Raw genomic sequence first — 13,315 nt, 5'->3', positions numbered from 1 at the left:
AAGACAAAAAGCCTTCCTTCTCTACTGCCAATTTAAGAGCTGGTAACTGAGGTTGTGTCTCTTCTCCCATGCTCAGCAGTAGCTGTCCCTGCCATTGATTTACTCTTTATCTGTCCTGTTCTCATGCTGTTCAGCGGCTGTCTGAGAAAGACTGAGGAGGTTCTGTCTGTTCAAAGTTTCTCACAGCTTGGTGTCTCTTCCCACTATCAGTTCTGATATTGAGACTGTCTGAGAGCACCCCATCCTTAGTGAATGAAACATCTTTTCATTTAGAGTGGCTTTGATTAACAAATCCCCTTTGGTAGTTTTCAGATCCAACCGTGAGCTTTCTGGGTGGTCCTGAACACCCGTATACCTTTCCTCGGCTCCCTTGGTGTCTCTGGCTGGTGTTGCCAAACTCACCTGTTCATTATAGGCTCCAGATGGCTTGTGTCCCTTCTTCTCCTGCCAATTACCCTTTTGCCTTTCCTAGTGAAGAGTGGAGATGTGACAGCTCTTCAGGTTGTTTCATGCTTAGCACTGAGTCCAGGATCCAGCTACATTTTCCCTAACCCTTTTGTGGGGGCAACAGCATCACGTCTGCAGTGGAGGCCTCTGATTACTTGTGCTGTTGCAGCAATAAGATTCTTCATCCAGGCAAGCCTGAAAAGATATTTAGGGCAATATCAGGTATCAGAAAGGCTATTACTTTTGACTATGTTTCCTTTCAGAAGTTTTTGAGGAGGGAGGAAAAGAGGTATAATAAAAAACCATGTCATTATCTTCCCCTCCCTTACCTCTTTTACTTCATCCAAATGCAGCCCCTTCTGCATTATGGCTTTATTTGGTTTTATATACATTCTGACTGTGTGGGGAAGCACCTCAGTGATAGTGTATGTTTTCCTATTGGAGGCTTGTTACATTGTTGCATGCAATTCACTAAACTCCATGTGTTCACTAATCTGGGAAGTTTTGTCTTCTGTACCTTTATTTTCACAACTAATGTAGATGCAACTTCAGCAATTTGGTGTTGGTTGTTGGTTGTGGTTTGGGGTTTTTTTGGGGGGGGGGGGATTTGTTTGGGTTTTTTCATTTGTTGGTTTTGGTTTTGGTTTATGGGTTTTGTTTGCATTGGGTTGGGTTTTTTGATGTAACAAAATAATGCACTTTATAAACACAGGCACACATACAAATATCATATAGTCTGAATGTTTTTCTCTTATCAGTTGTTATTGTGTATAGGAGAAAATTAAAATCCGTCAGGTAAGACAAAGATAAAAGGCTTTTAAGGGAACCTTGTGGTACGAAAGGGAACCTCTAAATACACCATGCATGGTTTTTACTTTAATTTACAATGCTTTACTTGGTATTTTGTGTTCTTGAAACGTCTTTGAATAGTGACGTTATGTGGTAGAAGCACTCAACTTTTCCTTACTCAGCTTTTTTTCAGAGGCTTAGGAATTGCTTTAGTTCTTAATTAAGAAATCTGAACTCCTGCTCTTCTCTACTTTAACATGCTCTCATCCATAGTACCCCACTGCAAGGAAATCACTGTTGGATCACTGCAAATTAACTTCTAGAACTGCATCGGGGTCTGGAAGCTTGAACACTTTTGTATGTTTACATTTATACACATTTGAATATATGTAGCAGCATCAGAGAGAACAGTCATTTTCGTGGAAGTTACTGATCACTCAGGGCTTGCTACACCAGAACTTGCTCATCCAGCAGAGCATCATAAAACATGCTTATCCAAAGGCACAAAGGTACTCAATGGGTTTTGAATCTCTACTCCTCTAGCCATCAAACTGCTATTTCATAGTAACTTGTTAAGCTGGGACCTACAGTCTTTGGGCTCTATAAGGGTAATAGTCTTTTGCTTAATTCTGCATCTCCATGCAGAGACTCTGAGTTATTGACTGCAGTTAAATTCACCAAAGACATCATTAGTTCTCAAAATTGAAAAATGATTGACTTTTTTTCTCTCTCTGTTTTACTGCTTCCTTCACTAGGGATGTGAGTTAATTGAGACCATGGATCAGGACCTCACAGATTTCACCAAGTGTCTTCAGATACTCCAGAAAAAGATAGAGAAGAAGGGCCTCCAGGTAAAGACAACAAATCCTTTGTCTCTGGTTCTTAGTAATTACTCTTTCTCTCAGTGTATTTAGGTTTATCTTATAAGTTTACACTGAAATGTAACTAGTTTCTGTAGCCTTGCCATTCTGCAGTTTTGCCATAATTTACTGCACACCTTGTAAGCATTGATGCTTCTGCTAAAAGGAATTATAAAGTGTGTCGATGAACAAGTGTTGGCTTTCTTAAAAGGCAGCTTGCATTGATTTCTGTTAATGAACTACCCAAAGTACAGAAGAGCTGTTGTGGTTGGTGTTCAAAGAAAGAGTCCCGCTTTGGCATGTAAATATATTTTCAAGACTTGGCACACTAAGCCTTGATGTTCATCTCCTTTCTCTCCCCATCCAAAGGTGAGATGGAGAGAGGGAGTCTTATCCTGCCAATATTACATATGGTAAGCAATACCTCCTTCTGCAAACAGTTTCCCTGGAATCAAAGGGAGCCTTTGCAGAGCAAGGAGTGCACTAAACTTAAAAGGAGCCATATGGAGTTGTCAGCAGCTCATTTCATTTGAAAGGCAAGGAAGGCAATGTTCTGCCTCCCGTTCCACAGTTTAGTTTCGGAGGCCCACTTGTTTTGTCTCTCTGAGATGAAAAGTTAAAATTCCTTAGGAATTTCAAATGTGGTGGGTCAGTAGCAGATGTGCTCTTGGAATTGCTGCCCTTTCCTCCCAGTGGAACAGTCATTCGTAAGGGCTGACCTCTCTCTTCTGCTCTTCACCTGTGGGTAAAGAGAGGAAACATCTGCTGCATCCTCTTACCTAAAGTGAGGGCAAGAGACATGTAAGCAAATTAAAACAGCACAACATGAAAGAATATGCGTAAACCTTTTTCCCCATTTTCATTGTAGCAGGATAAGGAAGTTGTCTGATTTTCTGAGATCACCGTAATCCAGCAAAACAGCAAGGGATGGAAATGCCAAATACCCCTCTCTCTTTCTTCTTTCCTCACTCCAGGCTGATAAAAAATTAACCACTTTTTCCTTAAGCTGTTTTGAAATGTCATGTTCTTCTAAAGGAAATAAATGTCCATGGGACATTTTGGAGTGCTGTTGCACAATGCCCATCTGCAGTTCCATCTCAATACACACTGTTGTTCATCAGAGTTATTTTCCCCATCAGTATAGACAGATATGGGAAGGTTTCACCATACACTTCTCTTATCTGTTTGTCTGTGAGCCAGGAAACTCTTTGTATGGTAGTTTATTTTCTTTTCCCCTATAATTTATCATCACAAGGGTTCAGAGGAGTGTCTTCCCATCCAGAATGGGAGTGATAATAAGTGCCATTGGAACAGATGTGCCTAGGATTTGGTTTGAATTTGGCAAGTAAGGTGCTTTCTTCTTAACAGAAATACCCTTAGAACGAAGGAGAACTTTAATGTTTCCTGAATTTTGTTCATTATCAAATCCCAGCTATTATTTTAGAGGGAATTTTTTTAAGATATCACAACATGTTTTATAATGAATAATCAATGTATGGTTAAAATAAGAGCAATGGGAACATGGCAGCTACAGATATGTTTCAACAATAAGTAGTCTATTTGTAGAAGTTCGAGTTCTTTGACCACTCTCGTAATAAAGCCATGTTGTGTTGGCTAAAGGATACTGCATTGTAGTCCTGGATGATATTCTCCAGAGAACAAGCCAGAGTGTCATTGCAGTAATGCACTAAACCTAAGATTTCCATTCAGTTATATTTTCATGCCATTACATATAAGAGATGTGCTTTAAATACGAGTTTTTTAGACATGTAAAAAGTAACACAGATTAATTTTCTAAAACTAAGTACCATGTTCACTAATCCTAGCTGCTTCTTGTTTACAGTCTATTCCATCAAACATAATAAGATGCTATCAGCTGATTAATGCACACTAGCTACAGCATCATGCATTTCTGTTTTTGGTCTTCTGCATTCTCTGATATAAGGTCATTGACTCAGGCAGATAAAATGTGAAACTTAAACAAATGGAATACAAAACTGTAATACAATTGTATAAATTACAAGTTTGGTCTCCAATTTGCCCTTTGTTCAGAAGCATTAAGAATAATTTTTTAGTAGGTGATTAGCGGTTCTTCAGAATGTCCTTGTAATGCAATGCATAGCTTGATGTCTGGTTTCCCAATAGCACAGAGATTCTGAGCACTTGCAAAATACACTGTCCTCAGTTTATGGATACAACCTCTTGGCTCCTCTGAAACTCTAGCCACTTTAAATACTTAAATTTGCACTTAATTTGGGGGTTTTTATTGGTAACATTCCGCCATAAAAAATGTCAAGTGGTAAGATAAAGGAGTTCTTCATCTGTATGTAGTTTTTTTGACCTCAAGTACAAACTTGCATGTCACAAAGTGGAATTTTTTTACTTCTGGAAAAAATATCATAAAAGCTTTCCTTTTAACTGAGAGTATTAACTAGGTGGAATATGTCTTACTGGTTCCAGGAAAAATATGTGTAACACCAGTTTGTTTTTTTTCCCCTCTGTCTTGCTTATCCAAAGTATTTGTCAAAGAGAAATATGACAAAGAGACATTACAAATCTGTTTTCTCATAAGTTATAGTTGAAATAGGTAAACAAGGAATGTATCTCTTTAGTATCTTTAAAAAAAATGATACCACAGTCATGATGTGCTTACTGCTCTTTCTGAGTAGCAATATGTTAAGCTGGGAACTAAATTGCATTCGGAGTATGCCATGGATTCACAATCCTGTGGCATAGTTTGTCTGGATAAAATTCAACTGTGAGTAGCAGAGGTATTTGAAATGGATGTTCCTTCACTGGTTGGAGAATAAGTTATCATTGATCTGCTATACTGAATGGATAAAATTTCTACTCTGATTTATCAGTCACCTCTGCAGAAGTTCTATGTCAAGGAGGTTTTTGAGATCACATGAACATATGGGGGCAATATTTTGTTCCAAAGGAATTAAGTTTGTCTAATTTCCTTTCCATGTCTCTGCACCTTCATCACCCTCCTTCTCTTTCTTCCTGATCATCCAAATAGCTTTTGAACAAATAACTTTTGAATAGAGGAATGGAGTACTGAAAGATAATCATGTCAAGCAGTTTTCTTGGATGTCACCTGAGGGGAAGTGGAGATGAGATAGCTACTCAGTATCTATCTGGAGAGAAGGCTGCAAAAAAAGTTGGTTTTGATTTTAAAGGTGTTTAGAGAGTTTACTTTGAGAAGAGGCCTTGGAAATGTCTTTACAACAAGGAAATATGCATTTAGAGTTGATGGTTAATTGAGATAAAAATCTGGGAGAAAAAATGCATTAGTTCCTTAGCATCTTGTTTGATATAAACAGCAGTAATTCTGTCTTCTAGAACAATTAGCCAAATTTGTGACTGCTTTTTCTTTATTTCCCAAACAAACACTCTTAGACTAGTTTTAATACTCAGAGTCGTTTATTTCTAGTTTACATTGCATATTTTTGTTGCATAGGCAAGTCATGCAGAAAGCAGCATTTGGGTCATTTCATGAAATCTATGTCACCTAATTATATGTATTTAAAATTGCATACTGCAGTGATTTTAGAACAAAATTTTGCAAGCTAGAATCAGGCTTAATCTTCCCTCTCCACAGCCCTAATTCATTTGTGAATTGCATTCTATTGGATGGGTGAAGCAGTGAAGTACCACCAAGAGAATCTGACTCCTGAAGTTTCTTTCCAGCCTAAAGGCTGTTAGATATTTCTCTTCTCTTTCTGCATGACTCTGAATATGCATGCACACACAGGTATGTGCAAGTACATTTGTAAACGCACACATTTTCTGGCAGTGCACCATTCTGCCCTAAGTGGTGCTTTTTAAATATCTTAATAACTCTGCCTTTATTGCTGCTGTGTGTTTCTTTCACGTTGTTTATGGTCTATTAGGTGTGCACACTAATAGATTAAAGCTTTACTGCTTTAATCACTATTTAATTCATCCTGTAGTTATGTGAATACTTTCCTTTCTTCATTACAAGGCCTTCAAATAAACTTATTTCTGCCTGGTACTGCTTTCTGTTCTTAACTTTCTCTCATCTTAACACAAGCTATTTCAAGAAACCAACTGAACTGGCAAAATGATAGGCAAGCTTCCAATATCTCTTATTTAGGGATCAGCAGATCTTGCGTTAGAAGTGTACGCTATTATCTTCCATTTGCAGATCAGAAAGCAGAAGTACAGAAGCAACTTGTCCACAGTCTCCCAGCATGCTAGTGGTACAATTGGGGGTGATACTCCAATTCCCAATCTTCATCAAATGCTCTTTCCATAACAGCATCTGGTCTGACTCACAGGTAGCTCGTAGCAGCTCACACCAGTGAGACCTGGAAGTGTGTTTATCAATTTTGCAGCTCCAAGAAGAATCCTCATAATATAAAGACAGATTTAAACCTTTGTCTTTATCTCAGAGTTACAAACTCTGCTTTCTTTAAACTATTTCATCTAAAATACCATTTAGTCTTAAAACTAGGCTCTGGGACTTTTCATTTAACTTTATTATCTTTTCTGCTTAAAAAAAGTTAAAGCAGCTCATTTAGTTATATGGGCTGAAGATATAAAAAATGAATTTTATTGAAACCTACATGCCTTTTAGTGGTTTAATGTTAGTGTGCTTAAATTGATAAAAGTACCAGTGTCAATATGAAAAAGGGAAAATATCCAAACCAACTCTTCCTAAAAACCCTTGGCAATAAAGGCATACTATACTAACATTTCCATTTTCAAATTACACTTTAAAGGTTCAATCAGTCAGCAGTCTAGGATATTAATTCTTTTAAGTGAATGCAAACATTCTTCTCTTTGCATTTTTAAAGAAAGTGTCATATCAGTCCACTTTCTTTTCTGTTGAGGGAGGCTAAACATAATGTTAGTGCAGTCCTCTGTTTATGAAGTGCCGAAGACAATGAAGTGATGTTCATTTACCACCTTCAGCTATGCAGTGTCCAAACAGCTTATTAAGCCCTCTCTGCTTTGTCTTACATGAGGAAAAAGACCTTGAAGGAAAACAGAAAATGCTCTAAAACAAAAATTAGAAAATACTTTAAAAGATAATATTTTTTTTATATAAAGAACAGTCCTACAGAGAAAGGGTATAATTATTGCAACTACTGTGCTCTGTTCGGCTTAGGTTTGTTTTTTTTCTATCAGTTGAGGTTATTCCTGATGATTTGACTTTTTTTAGCACTAAATACATTGGCTTCCATTCCTGACTGAGTTGTAATTTTGCTGCTCATGTTAGTAGTTGGTAATTTCATGATAGAACACTACTTGTTTTCATTTCTGAAGACTTTTGGGGATCCAGGACAGTAGTGGTAAGGGCTTTTAAAGCAAAGCTTAGGAATGAGGACAGTCACACCAGAATTTGGGAACAAGGAAGTGACTAAATACCAGAATAGGAGAGGCGACCTGGAAAATACCAAAGCTGACATGGAGCTGGAGTATGAAGCTTTTATAAGAAATCATGGAAGCATAGAATCATTTGGGTCAAAAGGGACCTTAACCTTTGTCTAGTTCCAACTCCCAAGCCACAGCAGGGACACCATCAACTAGACCAGGCTGCTCATCCAACCTGGCCTGTAACACTTATGGGGATGGGGCATCCACAACTGCTCTGTGGAATCTGTTCCAGTGCTCCACCACTGGACCTGAAGGACCATAAGGACCCTGAAGTTTGTGGCTTTATCTCCAAATCCTATGTAGGAGGCAGGATTGAGAATAAACCTGTTCAGTTTTTGTGGCACCATTGAGTTTTTCTTCTTAATGCTTCACGGTAGGAGAATAAAAAATGCAAATGAGATATATTTTCAGGGAAGTTAAATATGTGTAATGAAAAGGTTCTTATCATGCCAAGTGCTGCATCAAAAGATTTTCTTGAGTTATTAATAGTAATCCTCCTCATGAACCTTTCCTGTCCAAAAGAAACAAATGGATCTAAAGTGTATCCTGTTAATTCCCACTTCTAAAATGTAGAACTTCATAATACCTTCCAACTGGAGTAAATCCCTCCTATAGGGTTTTCAGACATATCCTTTTAACTCTAAGGTCCAAGTCCACCCTCCAGAAATGCAGTGTCTAACCCATGTTTCCTACTGAACTATTTTAATGCTTTCCATTGTAAAGGTATGACAAAATGCATTTTGTGCAATACAGGATATCAGAAGTTGCCAGTTTCCAAAGAGAAGCACCCTAATTTCATGCCAAGGAAACAAGCTGTCTACCTATTCCAGTATAGCAAGACACACCAAGTATATCTTTGTGTTAGAATAATTTCATGCAAAATGAGAGTCTGCAAGAACACAGTGCATCACATACAAAGAAATTTTTTTATGTAATCCTTCTGTATTCTACTGGGGCTTGTATTTGATCTAGGATTCTGAAGAACACATTGATTTCAGTTTGTTTGTTTAAAAAAGTTAAACCCTGTATCAAACATTGGGGAGAGGAAGAACAAGGGGAAAAATACTGTTTATTAGGCAGTTCAGGGGATTTAAGAGATCAAGGATGTGCTCATTAACAGGACTGCAGAAGCTAATAAGGAAGCCAGCTACTGTTCTCTCAACTTAGTCAAAATATATTTGAAACAGAAAGTGTGAGGTTACTACAGGTGATGTACTGCTCCCTTTGTAACCACCAATTTTGTCCTGTTTACAACTCTTTTTCATAGGAGATGTGATTCTCTCTCTTCCAGCCCCTTCTGCTTTACAGGAGCAGAGCTCCCTGATAGCAGGTATTGCTGATGTAACTGCCTCCATGCTGGGAAAATGGTCAGGCTACACTGACATACCATTATTCTCAAAAGACTATCATACTTGAATTGACAGAGTCTTGGAGGTGGATATTGTAGTAGGAAATGCTGAACAGCCATAACTTTTGACACCAGGAATTTTTGTGCAGTTCACAGAGTGAGAGCTCAGTTTGTTGCCTGAGATTTTCATAAATAACTTGTTTGGTTCTTTTTCCTGCTTGACACATGAATACTGCGGTGCTAGGAAATTTCCCATAAGTTATGAGTATTTTTATGAAAATCTTTTTAGTTAATGGTATGTAAGTTTCTCATTAAGCATATTAAGAAATTTGTGCTAGTATGGTAAATTTTAACTGCGAATTATAATAGTCAGGGCATTTTTTACATCTCAACTATGGTTTCTTCCTTGCTAAATTAAGATGCTTGTCAAGAATAAATGACAGGGTTTTGGCTATTGTTGAGATAGTTTCATAAAAACTTTAGGAGTTTTCTACATTTGTGAGTGTAAGAAACACTGGCTTTAGAGAGGGCACTTTCATAACTTCATGAACTGCAGTGATCTGTTCCTTGAAGCAGTAGGTGAATCAATCAACAAATTACCTTCTCTTCTTTTTTTATCCTCTTCAAGGAAACTTATTTAACCTCAGTAGTGCGTATAAGAATGCTTCCTTACCAGTTTGGGATTCTTTTTTTCGCATGACATTTTCCCTCTTTTTGTAATATTGTATGGCCTTTGAATAGCCAGAAGAAACACTGAAATTGTAATAGTGGTCAAAGCTTTTGAATCTGCGGTGGCTCTTCCTCTTTTTTTTTTCTTTTCCTTACCTAGAAAGGAGTATTAGGGGCAGAGGGGAGAGGAAGGTATTAAGGCTGTTGGAAAGTAAAAGTGTGTGGCTGGTGCTATACAGAAATGGTTTAGCCTGTTATTCCTGAGGCTTTGCTGTCTTCTGCAATCCTTTAACTTTCCCTGACATCTATTTCTGCACCACTTCACTGACACCAATGGTGTACAAGAAGGGGGCAGAGGGGCTTACAGTAATTTAACTCTTCACAAATATTGTCAAAATGAGGCAGCCTCATAATATTTGAAACGCCCCTACAGTATTCTCACTGTCAGAGAAGGCAGTAGCACAAGCTCAACAGAAGGAAGGTCTTCATAGCAGAGCTGCACTGGAAACCAGGCTTTGCTAGTTCTGATGCTCATGCTGCTTGTTATTAAATCACCTACCTGTTACTTTGACTTTTTCACTGACGGGATGGTCTCTTCAACTTGCCTAGAGAACTCAGCAAGTTTCCCTTTTAAACTACTGAACAATTAAGCACTGAACAATTAAAGCTCAATATTTTGTTCAAATTAAATGTTCACATAAAATGTTTACAGCTTCACAAGGGCCTCCAGTTTAAGAAATCATGCTTCATTTCTTTTAAGTGTGTAGCTAAACTTATATAGTCTAGAGGACAGTGTAGAAAAATAAAATAGATTCTGTAATTATTCAGGCTATGTGTAAATTACCTGCTATAAATACTGAACCTGTGCTGAAAAGGAAAATTGGCATCCAAATCGTAACCTACTTTCTTCAATATAAAAATATATCCAACCTCTTATAAACAAATGTATAAATTCAAGGCTTCTTTCTGCAAATCTGTCTTCCCTTACCAAAAAAAAAATATTCTGTACAGCCCAGGTATTCAGAGAAATCACTCAAAAGAGGAACCATCCACAGAATAAGGCCTGAGAGGCACAGGAAAAATTTTCCATCTTTAGTTTCAGGTCTTATATCTGTCCCTGGAGTGTAATAGGATAGGCTATTATCCCCTTGTTCGTCATGAAGATTAATGTTCAGACCAGCTGAAAATATTACTGTTCTGTTGGGACCTATCAGGAGATCTTCAGACCTGTGTGAACCCGAGTTGAAATATTTTAAACAGCAGAGCTAACATCTTGCCCTACCCAGACACAAGTGCCTCTTGCAATTATGTCCTCTGCAATGCTGCTGTGGGAGAGTTAAGGTCTCCCAAAGCTCTGCCTTATTTGTGGCGTCTTTTATACAGACTTCACTGCTAAATGCTATGATATGCAGCGAAAGTGCCTGAGCCATTACCTCTTACTCAGATGAAATAATAAAAAAAAATTTATATATATAATGGAAATTGAGATTTTTAAATTTTCCATGTTTTGTATGGAATGTTTCCCCTTAAAAATCTGTTATTCTTTCCTTAAAATTTGACACCTAAACTTAATATGACAGAATTGAAATAAAAATAGGTAGAAAGTTAATTTTAAGGAATAGACCTACCTGGTTTAGGAAGTCACAGGAAAAGGTCTCACCTCTCAATAGTGTTGAATTCAGCTTTCCATGTTCGTGGGGGAATGTAAGCGCCTGAGGGCTGCTGGCAGAGCATATCATATAGACACTCTTGTCTACAGAAAACCTACCCCCTTGCCTTGCAATAACACAGGGGTTTTTTGTCTTCCTTTGTGGGCTTTCCAAGGGTCCCAAACCAGCATCTGAGCAGGAGCTGAAACAAAACCACACAAAGGTGTGGTGGGGAAGGAAAGGGAGATTTGTGGCCAAGATACACATCTTCTATTCATCCCAACCTTCTAGAGAAACAGAAATAGTAAGGAGCTAAGTGATGAGGGTTATTAGTTAGCCTGCAGTGGGGACTTGTATTGGGTTTTGTGTGCCCAGGTGCTGGCAGGGGCTGCAAGGACGTCAATGAGGTGAGGTCTTGCTGCCCCATGCTGGCCCCTCAAACCCGGGCAGGGAGGGATGACAGGAAACAGGGGAGAAACGTCCTTGCCAGTGCTGAGGGGAGAGCAGGAGGAGGGACAAGAGAGGCTCTGGCCACTGAGTTCCCCTGGAGAGCCTCATCAGAGCAAGTGGGTCTCTCCTGAGGGAGCTGCAGCCTGTGCCAGTATCTCTACCGGAGCAGGTGTCTGCCCTGCAGCCTGTGGAGGACCATGGTAGATCAGATAGCCGCACTGCAGGCAGCAGAGGGCCACATGCCAAAGCAGGTGGATGTACCCTGAAGGAAGCTACAGGCTGGGAAGTCAAGCCCAGGCAGGGGCAGGCTCCTGGCAGGAGCTACAGTATATGAGGGACATACAGAGAAGCAGTTTGTTCCTGAAGGGCTGTACCCTGTGAAGGGGTCCCCACACTGTAGCAGCAGAGTATGTGAAGGAAGGAGTGGCAGAGAGGAGGTAGTGTGAACTGACCACAGTCCCCTGTTCCCCTATGCTGCTTGGGGGAAGGGGAAATAGAGGAGTCAGGAATGAAGGAGTGAAGTTGGGCTTGGGAATAAGAGGGGTGGTGGAAAGGTGGGTTTGGTTTTCTTTTTTCTCTTTCTAACTTGATTTCTAGTTGACAATAAATTAAATTAATTTTCCCCAAGTTAAATCTGTTTTGCCTGTGATGTAATTGGTAATTAGCAATCTCCTTGTCCTTGTTCTGACCCGTGAGTTTTCTCATCTCATTTTCTCCCCCTGTCCTATTGAGGAGGGGAAGTGAGAGAGCAGCTGTGTGGTGCCTGACAGCCAGTCGAGGTCAACCCACCACAGAACTGTAAGGGACGTCACAGAATTGTCAGGGCTCAAGGAGATTTGCGAAGGCACACACACTCTTATTGATATAGGATATATATCCTGTTTGTGGGCTGGCAGGCAGAACATTGTCTGATCTATCAGGTCCTGAGTAGCCAGGGACCTTCCTGTACAGGATTGTCTATCTGCCAGCAGGCTGCAGCAGGAGCCACAGACCAGGCAAGGCTCCCTGGTCTGGATCATGACCTGTATCCCTTGGGGAGGCTTTTAGGGAGACTCTTTGCAGCAAAGAGCCTCTTCCTTGTGCAGTGCCCTTCTCACCTGCCGACCCTTCAGCACAGGCTGCAGACTGGCTCCAGTTGAAGGGTATGGAATGACAGGCATGAGCACAGTGGGGTGGGGGCCCTGCTGGCTGGGAGCCAGCTTGTTGTACTTCTGTTGACCCGCTGATCTTGTGACAACATGGAAATGTATTGGAGGGAGAGGAAGAAAGGCTGCTACAGTAAAGACTGACAGCCAGAGTTAAGTGAAATATAAAATACAATGCTCGCAATTAACAGATTCTCTTGAAGAGGATGGAATAATTTTTTTTCTTCCTTGAGTTGTTCATTGATGAGAGGTTTTAGATAGTTTGTGTTTCTTTTTTTTTAACTCTTAGAGGCAGTATACAAAATTATTAAAACCACAGCATGTGCCCAACATAGTGTTCACAGATCATTAAAGAGGTTTGCTAGATCATTTCAGCATAATCTTTTTAGGGCCTCCTGCATTGCTGCTAATACAAATCCAGGACTTCCTTTATTAGGGATATGATAGTTTGGTTATTGGTTTTGTGCTTCCATGGGGGTGATACCACGGTGAGAACTGTGGATAACAGTGGTTCAGTTATGGGAACAGAGAGATTAGCCTGATGCTCGTGAA

General features: G+C 39.5%; 1 protein-coding gene across 8 annotated transcripts in view; it reads left to right on the top strand.

The window, feature by feature from the left end:
• TPK1 (thiamin pyrophosphokinase 1) overlaps window positions 1-13,315 on the top strand; it is a 298,387-nt gene that overhangs the window by 174,317 nt on the left and 110,755 nt on the right. For all 8 annotated transcript variants that reach the window (XM_064668750.1, XM_064668803.1, XM_064668777.1 and 5 more), the window contains one exon: window positions 1,992-2,087. In XM_064668750.1, coding sequence (XP_064524820.1) covers window positions 1,992-2,087 — 96 coding nt within the window. The remainder of the gene's footprint in view (window positions 1-1,991; window positions 2,088-13,315) is intronic.

The sequence above is a fragment of the Pseudopipra pipra genome, chromosome 1 (genome assembly GCF_036250125.1).
Source record: "Pseudopipra pipra isolate bDixPip1 chromosome 1, bDixPip1.hap1, whole genome shotgun sequence".
Lineage (NCBI taxonomy): Eukaryota > Metazoa > Chordata > Aves > Passeriformes > Pipridae > Pseudopipra > Pseudopipra pipra.
This window is presented reverse-complemented; position numbering and strand designations above follow the sequence as displayed.